This window comes from Leptonotus elevatus, chromosome 2 (genome assembly GCF_054856555.1).
Source record: "Leptonotus elevatus isolate MCC_2025b chromosome 2, RoL_Lele_1.0, whole genome shotgun sequence".
In the NCBI taxonomy this organism is placed as follows: domain Eukaryota; kingdom Metazoa; phylum Chordata; class Actinopteri; order Syngnathiformes; family Syngnathidae; genus Leptonotus; species Leptonotus elevatus.
This window is the reverse complement of record NC_141240.1, coordinates 32,535,677-32,557,070: the sequence shown is the minus strand read 5'-3', so window position 1 is coordinate 32,557,070 and position 21,394 is coordinate 32,535,677. Positions and strand designations below refer to the sequence as shown.

At 40.6% G+C, this 21,394-nt stretch overlaps 1 protein-coding gene across 7 annotated transcripts; it reads left to right on the top strand.

The window, feature by feature from the left end:
• Positions 1–10: 10 nt before the first annotated feature.
• On the top strand, positions 11–21,124 carry als2b (alsin Rho guanine nucleotide exchange factor ALS2 b). 7 transcript variants are annotated; one of them, XM_086068603.1, is made up of 34 exons: positions 11–122; positions 346–435; positions 1,905–2,050; positions 2,128–3,110; positions 4,204–4,540; positions 6,499–6,673; positions 6,756–6,852; positions 7,583–7,660; positions 7,745–7,963; positions 8,128–8,299; positions 8,381–8,570; positions 8,653–8,718; positions 9,606–9,768; positions 10,589–10,720; positions 11,124–11,252; positions 11,360–11,383; positions 11,875–11,945; positions 12,039–12,105; positions 12,188–12,360; positions 12,428–12,493; positions 12,569–12,667; positions 12,899–13,063; positions 13,147–13,258; positions 14,197–14,274; positions 14,549–14,682; positions 14,843–15,007; positions 15,100–15,217; positions 15,799–15,956; positions 16,340–16,669; positions 16,749–16,800; positions 16,881–16,942; positions 17,503–17,652; positions 17,744–17,840; positions 19,352–21,124. In XM_086068603.1, exons 2-34 carry the CDS (start codon positions 416–418, stop codon positions 19,388–19,390), a joined length of 5,067 nt encoding a protein of 1,688 aa, XP_085924729.1. In that variant the 5' UTR covers positions 11–122; positions 346–415; the 3' UTR covers positions 19,391–21,124. The 7 variants fall into 7 exon arrangements, with proteins under 7 accessions (XP_085924729.1, XP_085924728.1, XP_085924724.1 ...); XM_086068602.1 differs by having other exon boundaries at positions 12,036–12,105; XM_086068598.1 differs by having other exon boundaries at positions 4,204–4,585.
• Positions 21,125–21,394: the final 270 nt, after the last annotated feature.

Below are 21,394 nucleotides of genomic sequence, written 5' to 3'. Positions count from 1 at the left end.
CATTCGCCTTGTCAACAGATGATGCTGCCTGCTACTCTGCTAGCCTAGCATTCACGTTACCTTCTGCCTGCTACACAAACGATTGCCGGTTCAACATAAAGCATGAAGAAAAGAACCAGCTGGTAAGGATCACTTTTGCGATGTAACAAGGTACTCGCAGGGCCACTGTAAACACGTGCTTGCGTTTTTAATTGAATTGAGTTCGCCAGTGGTATTCGGCTATTATTTTATATGAGCGGTTGCTAACATGAGCGTCATGATGACAGGATGACACCTGCTCGATGTCAGAGTGTGTGTTTGCTTTGGGAGCACAATTGACATGTTACATTTTCTCCTCGCCGACAGACCATCAACGGCGTTGGACAAGTTGACGGGAGGTTTTTATGACACGCTCATGGAGGAATAAAGCCCACGGATGGAAACCCAGAGGAGGGAGTAAGGAGGATTATTATAGTGTTTGCGGGCTTGTGATCACCATGTGACTACCCACGGGCGACTGCAGTATTTATTTACACACTCATACAAAAAGACCTTCTTTGCGCACATTTAAATCGTATTTAATTTGTTTGTATATATTGTTGTGAAGTTATGCTTATTACAAGTAAAAACAATATAACTATGAACACTATGGTGTCATACAAAACAGTCCCCAATTTTCCCACCTCTACCCACCTTTTCCTGCCACCAAGACTGGAGAGAACTAGAAGAACCCAGATGTGGTTGTATTACTTATACTGTATTATTTATATTTATTTGTACAATACAACAATATAATAACATAAATCATAATCATAGGAAGCGATTGTGCAGGCAGGTGAGGTTTGAAAACCCAGATCTGTATCACCTCATTATGCAGATAATTATACATAGAAATACACAAAGAAACCAATGCAGTGTGGATATGCAATGAAAATAAAGAAATTAAGAAGAGACGTAAAAGGTGTGTTACAGCATGAGTCTGAGGGAGAGCGTATGTGTGAATTTTATTAAGATTGGTTTGTCAAATATGTTCTGTTAGATTTAAAATTGTTAAGTAAAGTTGACTGAACTAAAATTTTAACCTATTTGTCGTTCCATAACTGAACATCTGTTACCATTGTAAAATTGACAGAGCTGAGTGCGAAACAGTGGGAGATATAACTACTAATTAGCATATTTTGTGTTGAGGTTGTGATCCCCGTTGAACTGGAAGAAAGCACTACAGGGAAAATAAACCTGTATTAGACATACTTGTGATGTTTGATATTGTTTGACTTGATATTTGTGTTAAAAAAAATGTAACTTCTGTATTTAAGTAAACGTACAAAAGTACAGTGTTTGAAATGCCCTTTATTACAAAAGATTTTTAAAAAATAGTTACAGTATACATCATCATTTTGGTAAAAATCCTCACAAAAATAGAATCATTATTTTCTTACGATTCTTACTGAAATCATGTTGCATATTGTTGTTTAAGAGCTAATTAGTGTTGACCTCAACGTTTTATGTTATCAAAACAATTGTGCTCCCATAGTTCTGCTAATGTTGTGAACAAGGTAACGAAATAGCGAAAGATCCCCTAGATCTCAATTGACATTTCAAAAATGTTAACTGAAAAGAGCCCCCTCTAGAACCATGTGTGCACGTGATGGAGGAATGCTCAGTGCATGCACACATTTAACTTTACTTGAATGAAATCAGAATTATATTAAAACGTATTCTCCTCACCGACATTTAATTTCCCGGCTAAGGGCCAACCTTCAATTTTGTAAACTCCTTGTTTATTCCTGTCAATTCCCGCAAATTCCTGTTAACCCCCATGGAAAGTTTCACCAGTTTGAAAATACTTCAAATATTGCAACCCTACGAGACAATCATGTGAGATGACCTAATTCCAGCATGTCTCATAATTCATGATCTCTCAGCTCTGGAGATGATGGTGGAGGAGGGCGAGGTCTACTCCATATGTGGAAGGGCTACTCTTACAGTGTGGCCCCCGAGAAACTGCTCCCTCCCCATTCGGTTCTCCAGGTCGCTCTGGGTAGAAATCATGGCGTTTTGCTGGTGGATGGTGAGTATTGTGGTGTTTGCAGTGTTTTAAAAGCCATTTCCTTGTTTTTAGTGAGTTTTTGTTGTGTGCACAATCAGGTGGTCAGGTGTTCACTTTCGGGCACTGTTCATGGAAGCAGAGTCAAGTGGCGGAGTCTGTGGAGCCCACTTTGGAGAGCGCACTCAGTGGGCAACGTGTTGTCGCTGTGGCTGCCGGAAGCTTTCACAGTGGGGCGGTGACCGAGGACGGCGGCGTCCACATGTGGGGCGACAACACTGCTGGGCAGTGTGGTTTGTCGGGCCTCAGCTCCGTTCACAACCCGACTCCAATCGCTCTGGCAGACTCTAATTGTAATTCCTTGCCCACTGTACCTGTACTAGAGCTCGCCTGTGGGGAGCAGCACACCTTGGCGCTCTCGGTCCAGCAGGAAGTGTGGGCTTGGGGCAGCGGTTGCCAACTTGGCCTCAGTGCCACCGTTTTTCCTGTCTGGAAACCACAAAAGGTTGAGATCCTAGCAGGCAGGTTTGTACTTCAAGTGGCCTGCGGGGCCAAGCACAGCCTGGCACTCGTGCGCTGCCTGGGCCCTCAGGACATCCAACGGCCCCCTGCGGACAAATGCGGGCAGTGTAAACAGCTGCTGTACACCATGACAGACAAAGAGGATCATGTCATCATCTCTGATAGTCACTACTGCCTTCCTTGCTTAGAGCAGCCTAAGGAGGAGGAGGAGCGGCTCAAAACACCTTCTACAAATCCTGTGCTCAAAATGTCTCCATCAGAGCCTGCCCTTTCTTCCAAAACCTCTACATCACCTCCTCAATTGGCGTCTCCGGCACCTGTCAATAACAGTGACCCCTCGCAATTACAACATTTGGAGAAACAAGAGTCATCTCTGGCTGGGATGGAACTGCCTGCTTCAGACTTTGACATCTCCGGGACAAAGTTGAGTGGGACCCCAAGTTCCAAATCTTCTCCTTATCCAGATGAGCAAGAAGTCAAAGATTACCTGAAGAAGCTCTCGGATAGCACTCAGACTGAAAAAACACCAAAGGTGACCATTGGAGGACTGCACACACTGCTGGTGAGTGTTGCTATTAGAAAACAACGCATTTCAGATTATGGATGATTACTAAGGGGACACTTGACTCATTAAACCATTTTTAACAATAACAAGATCATATTTTAATATAATATTAATTAATGTGATAACTTCATTTTTTTCCATGAACAAGTATTACCTTTAAAACTAATTTTGCCACTTGCTGTCGACTGAAGATGACATCACCTGTGCTGAGGAAATAGGTAACTCACCTGTTTTCCGGGTTTGGTCCGTAAACTGAGCCATGATTGGTCGTTACCTATTTCCTTATGGAGGACCAAAACTGCCAAAATTCTAAATAAATAAATGACTAAATAAATAAATGAGTAAATTAAAATAAAAAATGATATAAAAAAATCTAATTTGAACATTAAAATTCCCCAAAAATATATAAATGGAAAAAACAACTATATATATACACACACACACACACATTAATAAATATATTTGTATTTAATTTTTTAATTATATTTTTTATATTCATTTTTATTTTCACTTTTAGTCACTTATTTATGTATTTAGTCATTTATTTATTTATTTCGTCATTCATTTATTTTTTAATTTTGACAGTTTAAAAATAAATAAATGACTAATAGTGAAAATGAAAAATATATTTTTTTGTTGTTTTCATTTGAATTTATATTTATTTTTGGGGATTTAATTTTCTAATTATATGTTTTTATATCCGTTTTTATTTTCACTTTTAGTCAATCATTTATTTATTTATTCAATCATTTATCTATTTTGAATTTTGGCAGTTTTGGTCCTCCATAGTCGTTACCTATTTCCTCAGCACAGGTGATGGCATCTTCAGTCGACAGCAAGTGGCAAAATTAGTTTTTAAAGGTATTAATTGTTCATGAAAAGAATGAACAAAGACAAAATATCTTCTTACTGTTGAAAATAGCTAAATTAATCAAGCATCTCTTTAAAATCCATCCATCAAACCATCCATCTAAATAGGGTAACAGGCCGAACCGGACGAGTAGAAAATGAAAGGATTCATATGGTATCATCCAGGTTGTCCGACTGACATTCCTGCTACAGTATGTTTACTGCCTTTTGTTTGTTTTAGCCCTCAGCAGCCGGACTGATCAGCGCCTCTTCCAACAATCCCCTCAACAACCTGGTTGCCTCATGCGCTTCAGCAGTCGGAGAAAAGGTTGCCTCCACTTATGAGGCATTGTCCCTCAAAAAAATTATGAACTTGTATCTTCCTACTGGAGCGTTGAGATCAGGAGGGCCAGTCAGGCAAACAGAGGCTAGTCCCGAAGCGGGCGAGAACACCACCCAGCGTGTTCAACAGGATGACTCTGTGCAGGCCAAGAAGAGTTCCAGTACTGGCGATATCCATGAGGAGGAGGCGGAACGCCTGCATCGCCGCCTGTCGCTCCCGGGACTCCTCTCACAGGGTAGATACGCTGTTCACCTCTTATCCTCCTCCTATGGGCTGCTGTGTAAGTACGCCTCGTGCCCATGCATGTTGGCGTCAAGTGCATGTTTTTGTCACACTTCATTGTGTTGTTATTTTGCATTCATTAATCAGCCACTAGAGTTTTATTGTTTTCTTCCTTATCGTCACACTATGTGGTTTTCGACTTTTCTTTGTTTCACCTACTGTTCATTTGTGTTCAGTATGGTGCATATTTTATTCCAGTTGCATTATAAAGAGTCTCAAAATATATGAACCCGAGGAAGGTAACATAACAACATCAAAAAAACTGTGTATAGCAATTGGAGAATGACCCCACAACAATCTACTAAGATCCATAGGCATGTTCCAGGGGACACGTTTGTGAATCAACACTGATATGTAAATAATCAGAAGTGTCCGTAGTTGCTATGTAAGCAAAAGTAGGCGGACTCTGCAATTTGACTTGTGGCTTGCGTGTTACAATTAATGAAATGAATGGGATAGGGCTGTGCAATTAGTTGAAATTCAATTTCAATTTCAATTATTACACTCCACAATTTAATAATCGTAAACGAAAATAAAAAAATATTATTACTTATTTAGAGTTGTTTAAATGTATCTATTTGCACCTTTTTATTTTAAAATGACTAATTTAATCAATCTTGTTTGGTCCAAAAAGAACTTGCATAATTATTTGTGTTACAAAGTAGTGTTAATTTTTATCGAGCATTTTAAAATTTAGTCTCAGTTTTAGTCCAGTTTCAATCACGCTTGTTAGTTTTTATCATAGTTAGTCATCCTCATCCTGTTTTTATTTAGTCCACTTTTAGTCGACTATAAATCTAGCCTTGTAGTCTTTTTATTTATTTTTTTGTCCAAGAAAACATACGTTTATTCGTCTAGTTTTAGCCAACAAAAATTGTCAACGTTTTACCCATGTATATTTTTATGTCAGCAGATAATGTTGAACATTTAGGATCTAAAACTATTTCACAATCTTTTTGATGAAAAACAACTTGACACACAATTACAGAATATCAACAAGTGGCTACTTTGGCTCCATGCTACGAGCTTGTAAATTAGCCAGCATTAATTAGCAGTCGGATTAACATTATTGTTGGAACGTTATAGCCTTTGGATTAGTTTTATGTTATAACTATACTTAACTTCTTTTTTTTAACCTTTCACCTTGAATCCACCTCCCGTCTCTCACGTGTTTGTTTGTGCATGTTGCACTCGCTAGCTGCAGATTTGAAAGGGGGGGGGGGGGGGGGTTGAATGTTTAAACATTCGTGTTTTGTACTAAAAAAGAATTATCTATCCAACAAAGTATTTTATGGGGAGTGATACATTTTTACTTTTCGCCATGGGGCAATGACTTGCAAGATCCATTTGATGGAGGTGTGGGAAAAAGAAATTGCCGTGTGTGGCAGCAACCACATTTTAATGTGTAGTACAATCACCCCTATGATAAGAGAGCAGTCATCTCCAGTCAAATGTTTTTCCAAATAAAAGCAATCAGGCGGACCTGTTGTAACGATGTTCAGCCTTGATGTACTTTAGGTTTAGTGTTTCACTTTTTTGGTGGCGTGATACCATCAGACGCCGTGCGCAGTCATCAAACAGTGAAAACTGACTACACATTTATACTATAAGTTCCAAGATCAGGATAAAATACTACAGTCAAGTATACATTTGTCTTCTTATAAGCACTAATCTAATATTCAAGACTTCAGATTTTATTTTATTTTTTCAAAAGAGTTTTGGTTTGTCTTAAGTTTCAGGACTTGGTGTGTTCGTTGTGTAAGTGTCTGTGTTGTGTCCTGAAGATTTTTCCAACGTCTCAAAGATTACTACTTTGTTGAAATCACCTTGAAAGTACAGTATTTTAAAACCTGTGTGTGCGAGGGAGTACATGATGACACTAGTTTTTGTTTCGTTTCTGCATACCTGCAGTGTCGCCACGGTTGCTACGCAAGGCCGGGCGTTCTAATATGGGCGCCGCGGCCCTGACGTCATCGGGAATGGCAGCCCCAGCGGATCAAGAGGTGCTGCCCTCTCTGCAAACAGAGGTGTGGAGCTGGGGCCACGGAGAACATGGTCAGCTAGGCCACGGGGACAATTTAGACAGGTAGGGAACGCTGCCGTCAAGCCTCTTGAGCTTTTTCATGTGAGCAAATTGTTGCATAATACCAGAAGTGTGATGTTTACAGATTACAGCCACTCTGCATCAAAAGTCTCAATAGTAAGGAGGTGGTGCGAGTGGCAGCCGGTTCTCATCATTCTCTCGCTCTCACTGCACAGTCGCAGGTCAGTCAACAGCTGTAGTCACAGGAATTGTGTATATGACATTTCAGAATGTTTATAAAAAATGGTTTTCAGGGAAAAAGCTTCAACCGGAATTAAAACCGTCACAAAAACCTTGTTTGGGTTTGTGCCATTCTGTATTTCTCAAAAGATTTTAGGCTGTTTTAAATTTCCTTAAAAGAAGCAGTTATACATAGAAGTAGTTGCCACTTCTCAAGACTGGGAACCACACCGCCATTATTGGTCTCGCTAAAGGCTTTTTTTCCCACAGATGCTGATTCTGATACCGATCACATGGATTAGATCCACATTTTTCAATCTTGAGCTCCTCACTAAGATATTTCATTAAGTGGTTAATCTGGCAAATTTTGGGTGGTTCACTGATTAATCAGTAAAAAAAAAACAACAACATTATTTCCAATTTTCCATCTCTTTATTCTACAAAAACAGGACATTTAAAATTAGCTTATAACATATTTTATGATTCAGTTACTGGTTTGGTCTATAACGTGCAATGTTATGGAAAGGGGGAGGGGACGCTACACTGCACACAGACTGGTCTCTAGCTGCCTGCAGGCTGCAAATTGGCGCTGCTGGTGATCGTTTTTTTTGTGATCGGCGATAGAAGGCCGATTTATCTTTGTTTTCTCAGTCAGTTTGCATTGGTCAAATGACATTTCACTTTCCACACCTGTCACAGCTGGACTTACTTGTCTCTGTGTCTGTCTTAAAGTTGTTATCATGGGGAAGTAATAGCCAGGGTCAGCTGGGCCACATGGAGTCCCCCAGCACAGTTCCTCGCCTCGCCAAGGTGCGGCAGTAATTCTACCAAAAAATTCAACTCCATATAATTTGCCGCCTCGATGTCACCACACACTTTTGTCTCCGTCCACAGTTGTCAGAGGGAATCCGGGTGTGGGATGTGAGTGCCGGAGAGCGTCACTCTCTACTGCTTGCTGACGGAGACTGCATACAGCCCATCATTTATTACAGTGGAGAGCAGGTGAAAGAGGGCACCCGGGACTGTAGCAAACAGGAAGACGGAGAGGAAGAGAAGGAGTCGGCATCTGACGGCTACACCCAGCAGCCTGTGCTGCTGCCTTTCTGCATGAATGTAAGAACAACGTATTTGTTCTTTTAAAGCGCTTCTTGAAACTTTTTTTTTCTTCTTCTAGCCTAAAACATTAAAACAATCTTCTTCTGTTCTGTTAAAAGACATGGTTGCTTTCGAATATATTTAGTGACCACAGGAGTTGTAACGTCATTTGTGTTTCCCAGCTAGGATTTGTGAGCAGCGTGTCTGCTGGCGGCCAGCAGTGTGTGGCACTCTCAGACAAGAATGTGATGGGCTTCATTGCCAGCCTCCATGAGCTGGCGTCAGCTGAGAGAAAATTCTACTGCAAACTGTGTAGCATCAAGACACAAGTCTTAAGTCCCTTGCTGGGTCTTGGTAAGAGTGACACATGCAAGAAAACCGTTTTTTTCCTTATCTCATTGTTAATGATTTGCATGGACTGTATTTATTTTCTAGAATCTCTGAGTGCAAACCTTGGCCCGGTGATCTTCAAGATGCTGCAGACGCTTGCCAGTCAATTTGGGCACTTGTGTCACCTGACCGGGCAGCATGCGGTCAGTCTCACCGCCAACCTTCGGCGCAGCCGCAGTATTGAAAGTCTGTTTATTCTCGACCACGCCAGAATCTTCCTGGACTCCTACAATGAGTATGTGTTTAACTAATGTACAATCATGTCATAATAATCATAATCATGATAAATAATGATTTTTTTTCTCACATCTTTTAAGATACAGCAGCACTTTGGATTACTTCCATGTGATGGGAGGCTTCCTGACCCTTACTAAACCCTCACTGTGAGTACATTGTCATAAGGAAACCTTTAAATGAAAATGTTCAGGTGTGACTGATGCTTCTGAATTACCGTAATAGTGTGTGTCCCAAAAATATTATAATTTTGTAGACTAATAATATTGTTAGTTCTCACTTAAATGACTGTTAAAAAAATAAGCCGCAGATAAATGTACTGGTTTACAGCAGCAAAAGAAATATTATTAAATATAAAAAAAAATGAAAAAAAAGTATTTAGGGCATTATGTTTTAGACACAAATTGTACTTCTTTTTTTTTTATTATACTTTTTTCATTATGCAGAATGAAATTCAACAGCAATGAAAAGGCTTTTTGCGTCACTTAATTTGCTAGATGACAGTCAAATGAAAAAGTGGTCAGCATGCATTTCCAAGAAAAGTCCATTAAAACAGAGTTGGACATGGCGCAAAAATGATCAAAGACAAAGTCAAAAAGGAAAAGGTTTGTTGGGTCATAAACAGTGTTCAGGAAGAATTGTGAATCTTTGTGAATGGACTTTTGAAGTGTATAGTATCCATTTCAATATGTTGTTGGAAAGTCTATTAATCTTTTTCAACTTGAAGCCTGTAAAAAAAAATATTTGCCTAGTAATTGTAATTACTCAGATACACATTACACATAGATACACTTTTTTTATAGCATTTCCGTAAAGAAGAAAATAATCACAGATAAATTATTTATATATGACATTTCAGAGATTCATTAGAATGCTAGTGAAAGTCCAATCAAATTGACATGCAAACTACATATCGTCATTCCAAATAAGTGGAATTCTACAGTATATTATTTTCTACCTTCTCCAATACAGCATTTAACAGGAAAGAAAGACTACCATTGATGACTGATATAGTGAATTATCCTCTTCCCTGAAGCGATTTCTTCGGAAAGAGTCCTGAGCTGCTTCAGAGGTTGACGCAATGCAGTGAGGGGAACCTCGCCATGCTAGACCTCCTGGTATCGCTCTTCTGCCTCCCAACACTTCATCTGCAGGAGTATGGACGACTGCTGCTCAAACTGGCCACGTGCTTTGAAGTAGTAGGTCAACTCACCATTAGGAACGCCTCACACTGAACGACGTGGCTAAAACCGACTGAGCTGTCGTGCAATATGCTGGGTTTCGGCAACTAGCTCTCATGAGTGGCCCACCGTCGTCACTAGTTTTTCTGTGATTCAAAATTTGAATCACGCCGGTTAATGGTGTTGCAATGTCACAGATGTACCAGTAACAGCCAATCAAAATTGCACATGAGCTTGCACACAAAATAATAGAAATGTTTCTAGCTTCTAGAATACTCAACTGTATTTATATTTCTGGAAGGGAAGAAGAAAATATTTTGCAACTCCCAACTCTCCGCTGCGACTCTATCATATATAATTTGTCTATCAAATTGTTACACGTACACTACTGAATAACATTGGATTCTTAACATCAAAGAAAATGGGAAAAAAAAGTATAAATCTGCTAAATAACTTTAACAGTGTTCCTACTCCCTGCGCACACTCTGACAATGATCACGCCACTGCCACCTAATGTAGGGGATGTGCAATTGCACTTTATTCTAGTACGTCAAAAAAAAAAGCATGTTGCCTGAGGTCACACGGCCCCCCTCCCCCAGGAGGGCCTCCCCCACTAATTCAGAAGAGCCGGTTTCTTCGTTGCAGTGCGTCAATAAATGTGTGGTGCATAATCGCTTGGTGTGCAGCAAGGAGTCATCAACAATTTTTTTTTTTTTTGCCACGCTCCATGTTGTTTAGTGTGTGGTTGGCCTTGGAAAACTGGGGCCCTGTATACACACTTTGTTTTCTAAAGATCATGAAACGTGTGCGTGTGTCTGTGTCGCGCTCGCTTTGTCAGTGCTCCAACGAATACCAGCGACTGCAGGAGAGCTACTCTAAGTTTGAAGCTTTGGATCTTCTGCTGAAGAAGAAAAGGAAGGAAGCTGAATGCACATTTCTCTTCTGGAAAGGCTTCCCCGGCAAGATGACGGTAAACGAGCGTATTACTTGTCCTAGCATGTTTGTTTCACCTGCTATTGTACACCAATGCGCGTGTGCACACACACGGGCATCAAGCTATTCCTGGATGGTATCCCAACTGACTTTGAGTGAGACGTGACATTGTCCGCCCCGGGCTAATCATCTGTCAATCATTCACTAGGCACCCTGTAGTGATCTGACTGAAATGGTCAAACTGAGCATACATAATGTTAGAGTGGCTTAATTTTTTGTGCATTCGTTATGTACAGTTCAGTTCAGTTAGAATATAATACACATAATAGTTTTCGAAACAAACCAGTCACACACACATTCAACCCATGGACAGTTTGAAGTTTTCAATAAACCTAACAAAACATCTCTTTCGCTTATTATTTTTAATTTGTTATTATTAGGACTCTCTACGAAAGCCTCACCGCCGCCTCATCTGCGAGAGTAGCAACAAAGCTCTGACACTGCAGAATGCTGGAAGGTTCTCTGTCAACTGGTTCATCCTTTTTAATGATGCTCTTGTCCATGCGCAGGTCAGCTTTGCACAAACGTACTCATACAAACGCGTACACTCTTTGGGTCATTGTAAACTGTATGTGTGTTTTCAAGCATTTGTGTGTGCTTGCCCTCATGCTCTCAGGGCATGGCGCCTTGTAAAAACCTCGTAAGTATGTAGCTCTGCGTCATGATTGTGTGTGTGTGGAAGGAAAAGGGATGTGGAATTGTTGACTTGATCTCGGAACTGGTCTACGTTTAAAAGCAACACGATCGTAATAAAAAGCATTCGTTATGCACTGACACTCTTTCCCAAGAATGGTCAAACAAGAACAGAACAGAGACCTTAATTCATACCTTACTGCACAAAGCAGTGTTTGTGTGATGACACAACTTAAAACTCAGTTCACCGATAGTTGACGTCACAAGCTTGAAGCTTTTATTTGTTTACTGTTAAGTGCAGCCTTGCCTCTCGCCTTAAGAGAGCTGTGATAGTGAGGATAAGCGATTTCATAAAATGAATGATTGTTAAGGGATTTTAGGGACACCTCTTTTGGCCAAGCAAAGTTTTCATCTAGAGAGAGAGCATGTTTGCCGTGGCATGACTGATACGTACGTTTTATCTAACTGACCTTCACCTCCTCTCTTCCAACCTTCCAGTTCTCTACCCATCATGTCTTCCCCTTGGCCACGCTGTGGGTGGAGCCAATTCCAGAGGACACCACTGGCCTGTGAGTCACTTCTTGATTGTAGATTTAGGATCAAAGATGTTTTTATTATGCTGAAATGATACATTGCCTTGTTTCATTGTCGTCTTTGAGGAGTTACGGACTGAAACTGACCACACCTGAAGAGATGTTCACCCTGTTAGCCAGCTCTGCCATGGAGAAGGTAGATGAAATAAAGAAGTAAAATACTGCTGATGCAGACGAAGAGCTGTTGGAAGTCCTCATTTCTGGTGCTCACTTGACAGGCAAAGTGGATCCGCTGCATCAATCAAGCAGTGGTTCAGGCCCTCAGTTTAGGTGAGGGACAAAAGTTAGAGCCTCCCATTTGTAGGAGTGCCACCTACACATTTTATAAGGACGGACGGCTAAAAGAGGCGACATATGATGGCCGCTGGCTAGCCGGAAAGCCCCACGGAAGGTGGGACTTGTTGACTTTCTGCTGTTTGGTTTTCAACATTGTTGATTGGCATTGTTGCTCGTTTCAGAGGTGTGATCAAATGGCCGGATGGGAGGATTTACACAGGGTCGTTAAAGAATGGACAGGAGGATGGGTGAGATTGAGACAACATGAGCACGAATGAGATGCGATATCCTGTCCTGTCCTCAAAGTGTATTTGTTTGTTTAGTTTTGGTGAATTTGTGGCTCCAAATAAGACCCTGAACAAAAACGATCACTATCAAGGCTACTGGAAGGGCGGCAAAATGAATGGTGTGGGCACGTACAGGTAGGCATCTATATACAGTATATACAAGCACTTTGACAACATTTGTAATTGCCCTTTAGTATGTGTTTAACTTGACAACAGAAAAAAATATCGGCCGATTTTTTTTTCGGTGGAGGCGACTGTTTGAATGACATCTTTGCCTTACATTGTAAAGTGTTACTGTGTTTTTGAAGATTTTCGTAGAGCTAATATCAGCTGATTAATAGGCCGAGCCCTATTTCCAATGCACAGTTATGCTAGCGCTGAGGTCTACGACGGATCCTACCAGGAGGGCCTGCGGCACGGCCATGGGATGCTTCGTAGCGGCAAGCTCAACACCACCTCGCCCAGCGTATTCATTGGCCAGTGGGTACATGACAAGAAGACTGGCTATGGCGTCTTCGATGACATCACCAAGTACGTTGCCGTGTCCATAGCATCGTGCTGGAGTTCCCTGTTTAAATTCACAGCGAAAACTTTGTGTGTGTTCGCTCTGTCAGAGGCGAGAAGTACATTGGTATGTGGCAGGACAACATGCGGCAAGGCACCGGGGTCGTAGTCACGCAGTTCGGCCTCTACTACGAAGGGTCGTTCAAAGACAATAAAATGATGGTAGGAGAAAAGATGAGAGGATGATGAGAAAACATGTATTGAATGCATTTCATGTCTACTCAGATGTACACGTTCAGTAATACAAAGAATATATATGACACACTTGTAACTGCTTTGTTTGGGCAGGTGTGATATGTGGCACCGGGTTTGCTGGGGAGATTTCAGAAAGTATTCATATTTGTGAGGCTGAAATCAGAAAATGTTATATTTTTAATAGAATGTGTTTGAGGTTTAGGTTTATTGATTCTATTTTTGTGTGTGTTTAAGTGGAAGTCAAGGCAAAAACTTTCTTTGCAGTAATATGTTCTGTGTGCCCCCACTTGTCTAAACACAATTTTGTAAATAATATTTTGGAATAAGAATTGAACTAGCCAAAATAATTCACCAGTTTTTATCCATCTCAGGCAGCTGTCATTTTGTCCTGTACTGCCACCTACTGTCGACTAAAATTGTTGTCACGGTGTCCATGAGTTCACCTGGCAAACGTTAAGTGATCAGACCCAGAAAACATTTGACGTTTGCAAGCTGAGCCCGTGGGCACTTTGACGTCAATTTCATTTGGCAGCCGGTGGTAGTGCAGGACGGAATGCATGGCAGAGATGGATAAAGACAGGTGGATTATTCTGCTGATTTCTCATTCCACAAATACATTATTAATCAAAATACCGTATTTAGACTATTGGGAGATTGCAAACAATCTCTTTACTTATATTCAAAGAGGATCATTTGCACATTAAAGTTGGTTTAACGATCCCCAACCACCCCGCACACTCCCTTCTGAAATGATGGCCACCCACGCGCACATGCAAATACACAAATGTGTTCTCTTTTTTTTTTTTTTTTGTCTCACTGTAACATGTTGTTTCACAACAACAAAAAGTTCACCAGTGATAAGAGAAATGCAGCATGCAGAGTGAGGTGTGGATTTTGTCTTTCAGGGGACTGGAATCCTTCTGTCCGAGGACGATACATCATATGAGGGGGAGTTCTCTGATGACTGGACCCTTAATGGCAAGGTGACGAATAAGTATATATCCATTTTCTATAAGCGCTGGAGCCTGTCAGCTGACTTTGGGTTTGATTGATGCTTATCTTCATCTAGTAGGAATGCACCTTTACTGCTGGTTTCTAACGCATTTCCATGATTCTGTCTGAGACATTTTTTACATTATGCACACTGTAATAGGTAATTCGTTAGTTGTCACTTGTGAAATCTCCCTTTCCTTTCCATTTTACTTCACATAATTATAATACGAATCCATGACAATGTTCACAAATATGTGACCTTAGGGAGTGCTGACGATGGCCAACGGCGATTACCTAGAAGGCTCCTTCAATGGTGAATGGGGTGCAGGTCCCAAAGTAACTGGCTCCTACTTTAAGCCACACCTGTTTGAAACTGACAAGGAGAAGATTCGTTCTGTGTAAGTTCGCCTTAAATTACTTGAATGCGCCAAGTGTTTCATGTAAATAAATTAATGGATTATTACTAGACTCAGAGGCTTGGCCAGAAATTTTTCAGTGGGGTGGCCCGAGTGGCACCATCTTTCACTGAGGTGCGTTTGTGTGTTTTAAATGTGTCAGGAAGCTGGGCCGTCTGTGTGTGAGCGCTGAGGAAAAGTGGCAGGCGGTGTTTGACGAGTGTTGGTGCCAACTCGGCTGCGAGGCAGCTGGCCAAGGAGACAACTGCAAGGCATGGGACAATATTGCAGTGGCCCTCACCACCAACCGACGACATATTCTGGACAGGTGCGTAGGCACTTTTTGTTGTTGAGGCTCAAACGTCGTATTCTTTTCCTATACCCCATCTTAATTCACAAAAATATTTGTGCATCTCTCAGTCCAGAAATTCTGTCTCGAAGTCATAGCAGAACTCTGGAGAGTTTAGAAGTGATCCCGCAACATGTAGGCCTCATTACTATGGAGCGATATCACGCTATCCATCTTTACCTCATCAAGGTAATTGCCCCTTTGACTATATAGCTAGTACAGTGGAACCTCTAAAGTCGTACGGCCCTGACGTCATACAATTCTACAATCACTTCCTATAAAAATCCAAACGTCATTCATATGAACTCTGCTTGTGTTGTGCTGTTTTATTGGCTTTTCTGTGGAAAAAAATGACCAACCTGAGCACAGAGTAATAACAGAACAAGATTGGTAGTACACACAGAGTCAAATTCAGCATCACCACTGAAATGGTCAATTATAATAGACAGACAGACAGACAGATGGACAGATTATTCATCCTGCAGAAGAAATTGAATTTTCACAGCAGCAATGTTCACACACATGAACAATTTTTAGAAACAACTAGCAAAGTATAAAAACGGATACAGGAGCAGCGTTGTGGAAGAAATAAAATTATATTATTACATTTACATTTAAATGGTTGTAGGATGGTGACAATTTCACTGGAATTGATTATTTCGTATGAGGGAATATGACTGTTATTGACCATAGGGGTTCCACTGTACTAAGCTTTACTGCTGATATCCAATCAAGCTGACATATTAAAAAAAAAATGGTCATGTTCTCAGGCATGTGACACCCCGCTGCACCCATTAGGCAGACTTGTGGAAGCCTTGGTGGCGGTCTACAGGATGACGTATGTTGGCGTCGGGGCCAACCGCCGGCTCCTGCCGCAGGCTGTCAGCGAGTTGAAATCTTATCTTGACCGCATTTTCCAGATTGTAAGGTAACCTGAAGTCAAGTCATGTCAATTTTATTTATATAGCACCAGTTCGCAGGAGAGGTTATCTCAAGGTATTACACATTGAGCAGGTCAAGATCCACATACGTCATATATTACAGGAAATCAATTGAACCCTGCGTGAGTAAGCACTTAGCAAATGAGGCAAGGAAAAACTCCCTCTTTGAAAAACTTGAGGCAAGGAAAAACTCCCTCTTTGAAAAACTTGAGGCAAGGAAAAACTCCCTCTTTGAAAAACTCTTATCTGTCTTCCAACAATACTGTCACCAGTATTTCCACCACCAGAACAGAACTAGAATTAGTTTTTGGAATCTTATTTTGTGTTGTTTTATTTATTATTTCTGTGTTTGTGTGTGAACTCTGTGCAGGTTTCTTTTCCCAGACTTGCCAGAAGACGGCGGTATCATTCGAGAGCCAGCCGACCTTCAGGAGAAGGAGTCAGACTCGAAACTTGAAAGCTTGAGTGAACATGAAGCCTCCAAACAAAATTTGAACCTGAAGATGGAGCGGTCCCCTCTCGGCCCCGTTGTGAGCAGCTTGGCTCTGCTGCTTCCTGTCCTGCTGCCCCGCCTCTACCCGCCACTCTTCACCCTCTACGCTCTTGACAAGGAGCGAGAGGACGATGTCTACTGGGAATGTGTCCTCCGCCTTAACAAGCAGCCCGACCTGGCCCTGCTTGCCTTTCTGGGTGTCCAGCAGTATGTCTCACAATATAAGACGAGCGCTGCAAGAGTCGTTTATTTGCACTTTTTCAAATTTTTCTTCATTTTCTTTCAGGAAGTTTTGGCCTGTTTCCGTCTCCATGCCAGCACCAGCGGAAAACCTGCAGGTAGCTTGGGTTGTTTTTGGTTCTCACCGTACAGCTCGCAGAAACGTAACTGTGTTTGTGTGGGCATGTGTCTCGTCCAGGTTCTGTCCAGCACCAAATATACTTGCTTTGCTTCTGCAGTTGAAACTCTGCAGCAAATCAGGTATGTTCTCTTCAGCAATCACTGCTACAGTGATACCTTGACGTACAGGTTTAAGTCATTCCGCGAATAAGCTTGTAACTCAATTGATGCATATATATATATATATATATATATATATACCAAATAAATTTTCCCTGTTGCAATGCCATCAATCCATTAACGGTTCCGACATTAAATGGTTTTGATCAAGCAAAATTGCAACGTGTTGTAAAATATAACGAGCATAGCTGTCAAACAGTTTTATGCACAATAAAAATGCTTTCCAGATTGTAGTACTTACTAATATATAAGTGGACACATATCCTTACCTAATGCCAATGCATTTATTATTTCAGAAGTAACAGACGGGCACATGTTATGCTCTAGAAATGTTTAGCATACAAATATTTACCGTAGTTATGACTTTGCTACTGCATTTGCTAGTGATAGACTGCAGCACGTTCTGATTGACATACACATTGGGTTACGTTGCTGCTATAGGAATGTCAACAAAGGTCCTCTCTGTATTCCTGTTTTTTTTTTTTTACCTATGTGAACTTTCGTACGTCCATGGTTTTCAGCACAACGTTCACCCCATCAGACAAGCTGAATGTGATCCAGCTGACCTTCGAGGAGATCACTAAAGAAGTGCAGTCACTGCTGAAGCAGGACTTCCTGTGGTCCATGGATGACCTATTTCCTGTTTTCCTCTATGTGGTGCTGCGTGCTCGGTCAACATCAACTTTTTTTGATTCATTATATAGACTTATAGAAGTTGGTTATTGTAGGACAAAGATTGAATACTTTTGTCTAACATTCTAGAATCAGGAACCTTGGGTCAGAGGTGAACCTGATCGAAGACCTGATGGACCCTTGCGTCCAGCATGGAGAGCATGGAATCATGTTCACCACTCTGAAGGTAACCATGATGCACCTTAATACTGCGGCACCTTGACTTATAAGTTTGACTCATTCATTGACCGTGCTCTTACCTCAATGTGCTTTTATTGCAAATCAACTTTCAACATTGAAATTAATAGACATTCCCTTAATCTATTCCTGCCCCAAAAAAGCAACCTCCAAAAAAAGTTTAATTTGTTTTTAATAATCCTTTTACATCAAGTACCACCTAAAAATAAAAATTCTGTACCCCCATCATGACCAGTATTAACTCATTTGCTCCCAAAAACGTATAAAAAAATTATATTTTAAATATTGCCATAGTCCCAAAAACATATTTATAAGATTTAAAAATAATAATAATAATAATAATAATGCTAGATTATACAGAAGGCTTTGTTGGCAGCCTCTGACCTGAAGAGGTCGCTTAAAGCAATCGTAGTTATTACAAAAAACGGCCAGCAGGTGGCAGCCGAGTATAAGGGATCAACCAGGGCCATGTTGCAGCAACCTCTTTCCCCCAGTGTTTCCAACAGATTTGTGAATAATGATGAAATTTAGCTATATTCTAATGCTAATCGCTGCAAAACGGAAACGGATACAAATGTACTTTTTTACCTGATGAAAGAAAAATCGCTAATCTTTCTTTTAGTAGGTTCCATGTTTTTTTTAGCAATAGAGCAAAGTATTTTGTGGGCCTTGCAAAATCGCTCAAAATCTAGTAAACCAGCCGGGAGCGAAGGGGGTTGCTTCAGTGAAAATGGCTGGGAATGAATGAGTTAAAATACAGTAGTGTAGTACGTATTCATTTTCCCGAAATTAAATTACAAGTTGCTTAGTTTGAACATTAAGACTGTGCCTCAGTGAGCCTGAGTACCACACTAGCACCTCACTTTGAGAATCACTGCTTTAAATAATTTAAGAAGGACAAAGGGACTTGTATTGAAACAACAGTTGCAGGTTAACATAGGTGGTCGTTTAATTAGTGACAGCAGTTGACATACAAAACTAAGTATTGCCATACATTCAAACATAAAGTTTACAAGCAAAACAAGTCAATAGAGTTTGACGGAAAGGATATTCTATGGGCTGCAGCAAAGACAAATAACACTGTTCAGTTTTGTACTGTATAAAATTTTTTATATTGTCATAAAATCAAATGTAAAAAACAATGTTTTATTTCTTACTCAGCACACACTTTCTTCGGATGCATGGTTAGTAAAACAACATTTGTAAAAATACCTGCACAAAACCCAGAAAATGCCAGCACAAAATAAACCTTATCTGTACCTTCACTTTCACAAGTGATGGCGGACACGTGCTGTGAAGTTTGCTTCAGCCATTATTAGCTGACCCGTACGTAGGTTTAAAAAAACAGTTTTTTTTAATACTAAGCAACAAGAAGCATCTTGAGAAACTCCTATATTGGGGCAATCATAATTCAAGATACTACCACTGTATGCTAACTGATTGACTCTGAGGCCTTGATAATCCTTCCAACCCAGTGGAATATTCCCTATCCTCCCACAGGCCTGTTACTACCAGATCCAGCATGAGAGGATCACTTAATGCAGCAGCTTCTTCTTCTCTCACTGACGCGTGCGCCGTGGCTCCTCCCCCAACCCCCCACCATCAGCCTGTCACGGGGGCTCAGCTGAGGTCACTAAGCGCTCCATCTGCTGCTGACATTTGTAGGAGACCACCTTCTCCCTTTGTGCCCGTGAGCGGCGGCGAGAGTGTTGTAACCGCCATATACAGTATGCACCACTTCAAATTGTCCGCATGTGAGTCCAGGATGGACAATTGAGGATGTGCAACACTATAGTAATTCCTCTTTGTGTCAGAAGACGTAATTCATTTTTCATCCTTACAGGTTGGCTGTGGGACATTTGCAGCCTGTAAAACAATTCAACCCTTATTTCTACCAAGCAGTACTCTTGGTACTTAAATGTGGTACCGAAAGCATAGTGAAGTGAATTTAAAATGTTACAGGAATTGACCCAACTGAATCCAAACTTGATGCATGCAAGTGGTGTTGAAGCCCCATTTACTGCAAGGCACCAGTTCTTACAAATTTTCTTGTCTTTTTTTTTTTTTTTGGTAAGCATTCACTACACAGATTGTTTTGTCATTTTGTTGCATCGCGGCTTTGTTCTAAAAGGGCTTGAGAGGGATTATTTTGTGTTCTCTGATGATTTAACGGTGGAAGTGATTTCAGCCCCTGCTGAGACCTTCCTGCGAATAACACTAAAAATAGAGGCAATTTTGCCTCTGTTCTCAACTTGACTGATAAGCTGTGTACAGTGGATATCAAATATCTACACACCCCTGCTCAGATGTCAGATTTGTTATATATATTTTTGGAGGGGTGGGGGGAAGATCTCTAACCGGTACAGCCCATTTGAAAATTTTATTGTAACCCATTTTGAGATGGGAAGTAAAAATAAGTGAAATGTGGTTGCACAACTGTGCACACCCTCGAATGAATGGATATGTGGTGGTTCAGAATTAACCAATTAAATTCCAACGCACATTTAATGGAAAGTGCTTCTTAACAGCTTCCCGATTATATATATATCCCCCCCAGGAAGAACAAAATACTTCGACCATACTCTACGCAGCGACTATCATTTGCGCCACTACCACCTACTGTAGTGGATTTGCAATTACACTTAATGCAGTAACAAACAAAAAGCTCACTGAGGTCACACACTGGTCCAATAAAATTCAAGTGAGTTGTACAGGTTATAGGTCGCGTTAATGGAAGATTTAATGTTGAAATGAATTATTTTGGTCTGGCATTTGAACAGAGGTGTGTAGACATCTACTATATGTAATGATGTAACAATGCACTGTAAAAAAATAAATAATATATATTACTTTTTTGGGGGGAGGGGGGTTAAAATTGTTTATGTTGGAACAACTTTAAAATATGAATAATTGACATTTATGGCAACATTGTTTGCACAGCAAAACAAGTTGTTTGCTGCAAACCATCCAATCTTTAATTTGGGGATAATCCAAGGGATGATTAGTTCAATAAACTTGTATTTCTTTGCGATACAGCAAAACGTCAAACATTTTGTTGAATTGCATTTTTATCGGAATGTGTTTCCTTGAAATTTTGAGTTCACCCAACAGTGTTACGTGAAGGAAACATTTTACCAATGCTCGAGTTATTGTGAATTTAAGGCCTGGTTGGTGCAATGGCTTTTTAACAACAAACTTGTTTATGAAATGTACTTTTAATATCCTCATAGAAACCAATATGTGACAATAAAAATCTGTCAGTGTTTTGAGGCATTTTTGTTCTTACATTGAAGTCATATGGGCACTACATGAAACCGATCTTAATCTTTTGTTCAATATTTGACGGGTTTATAAAAAAAAAAAAGATGCTCTTTACTTGACGAAAACACGTCGGGCAGAAGAAACTGAAATCTAGTTGATTGTTTTATCCATGAGTAAATCTACTGTTTGTGACACCTGAATCATCCCCACAGCTCTCCCTGCATGCCGCCGAGTCCGAAAGCGTTAAGAAGATTTGTCGGCGCCCTGGCAACGAGCCAGCCG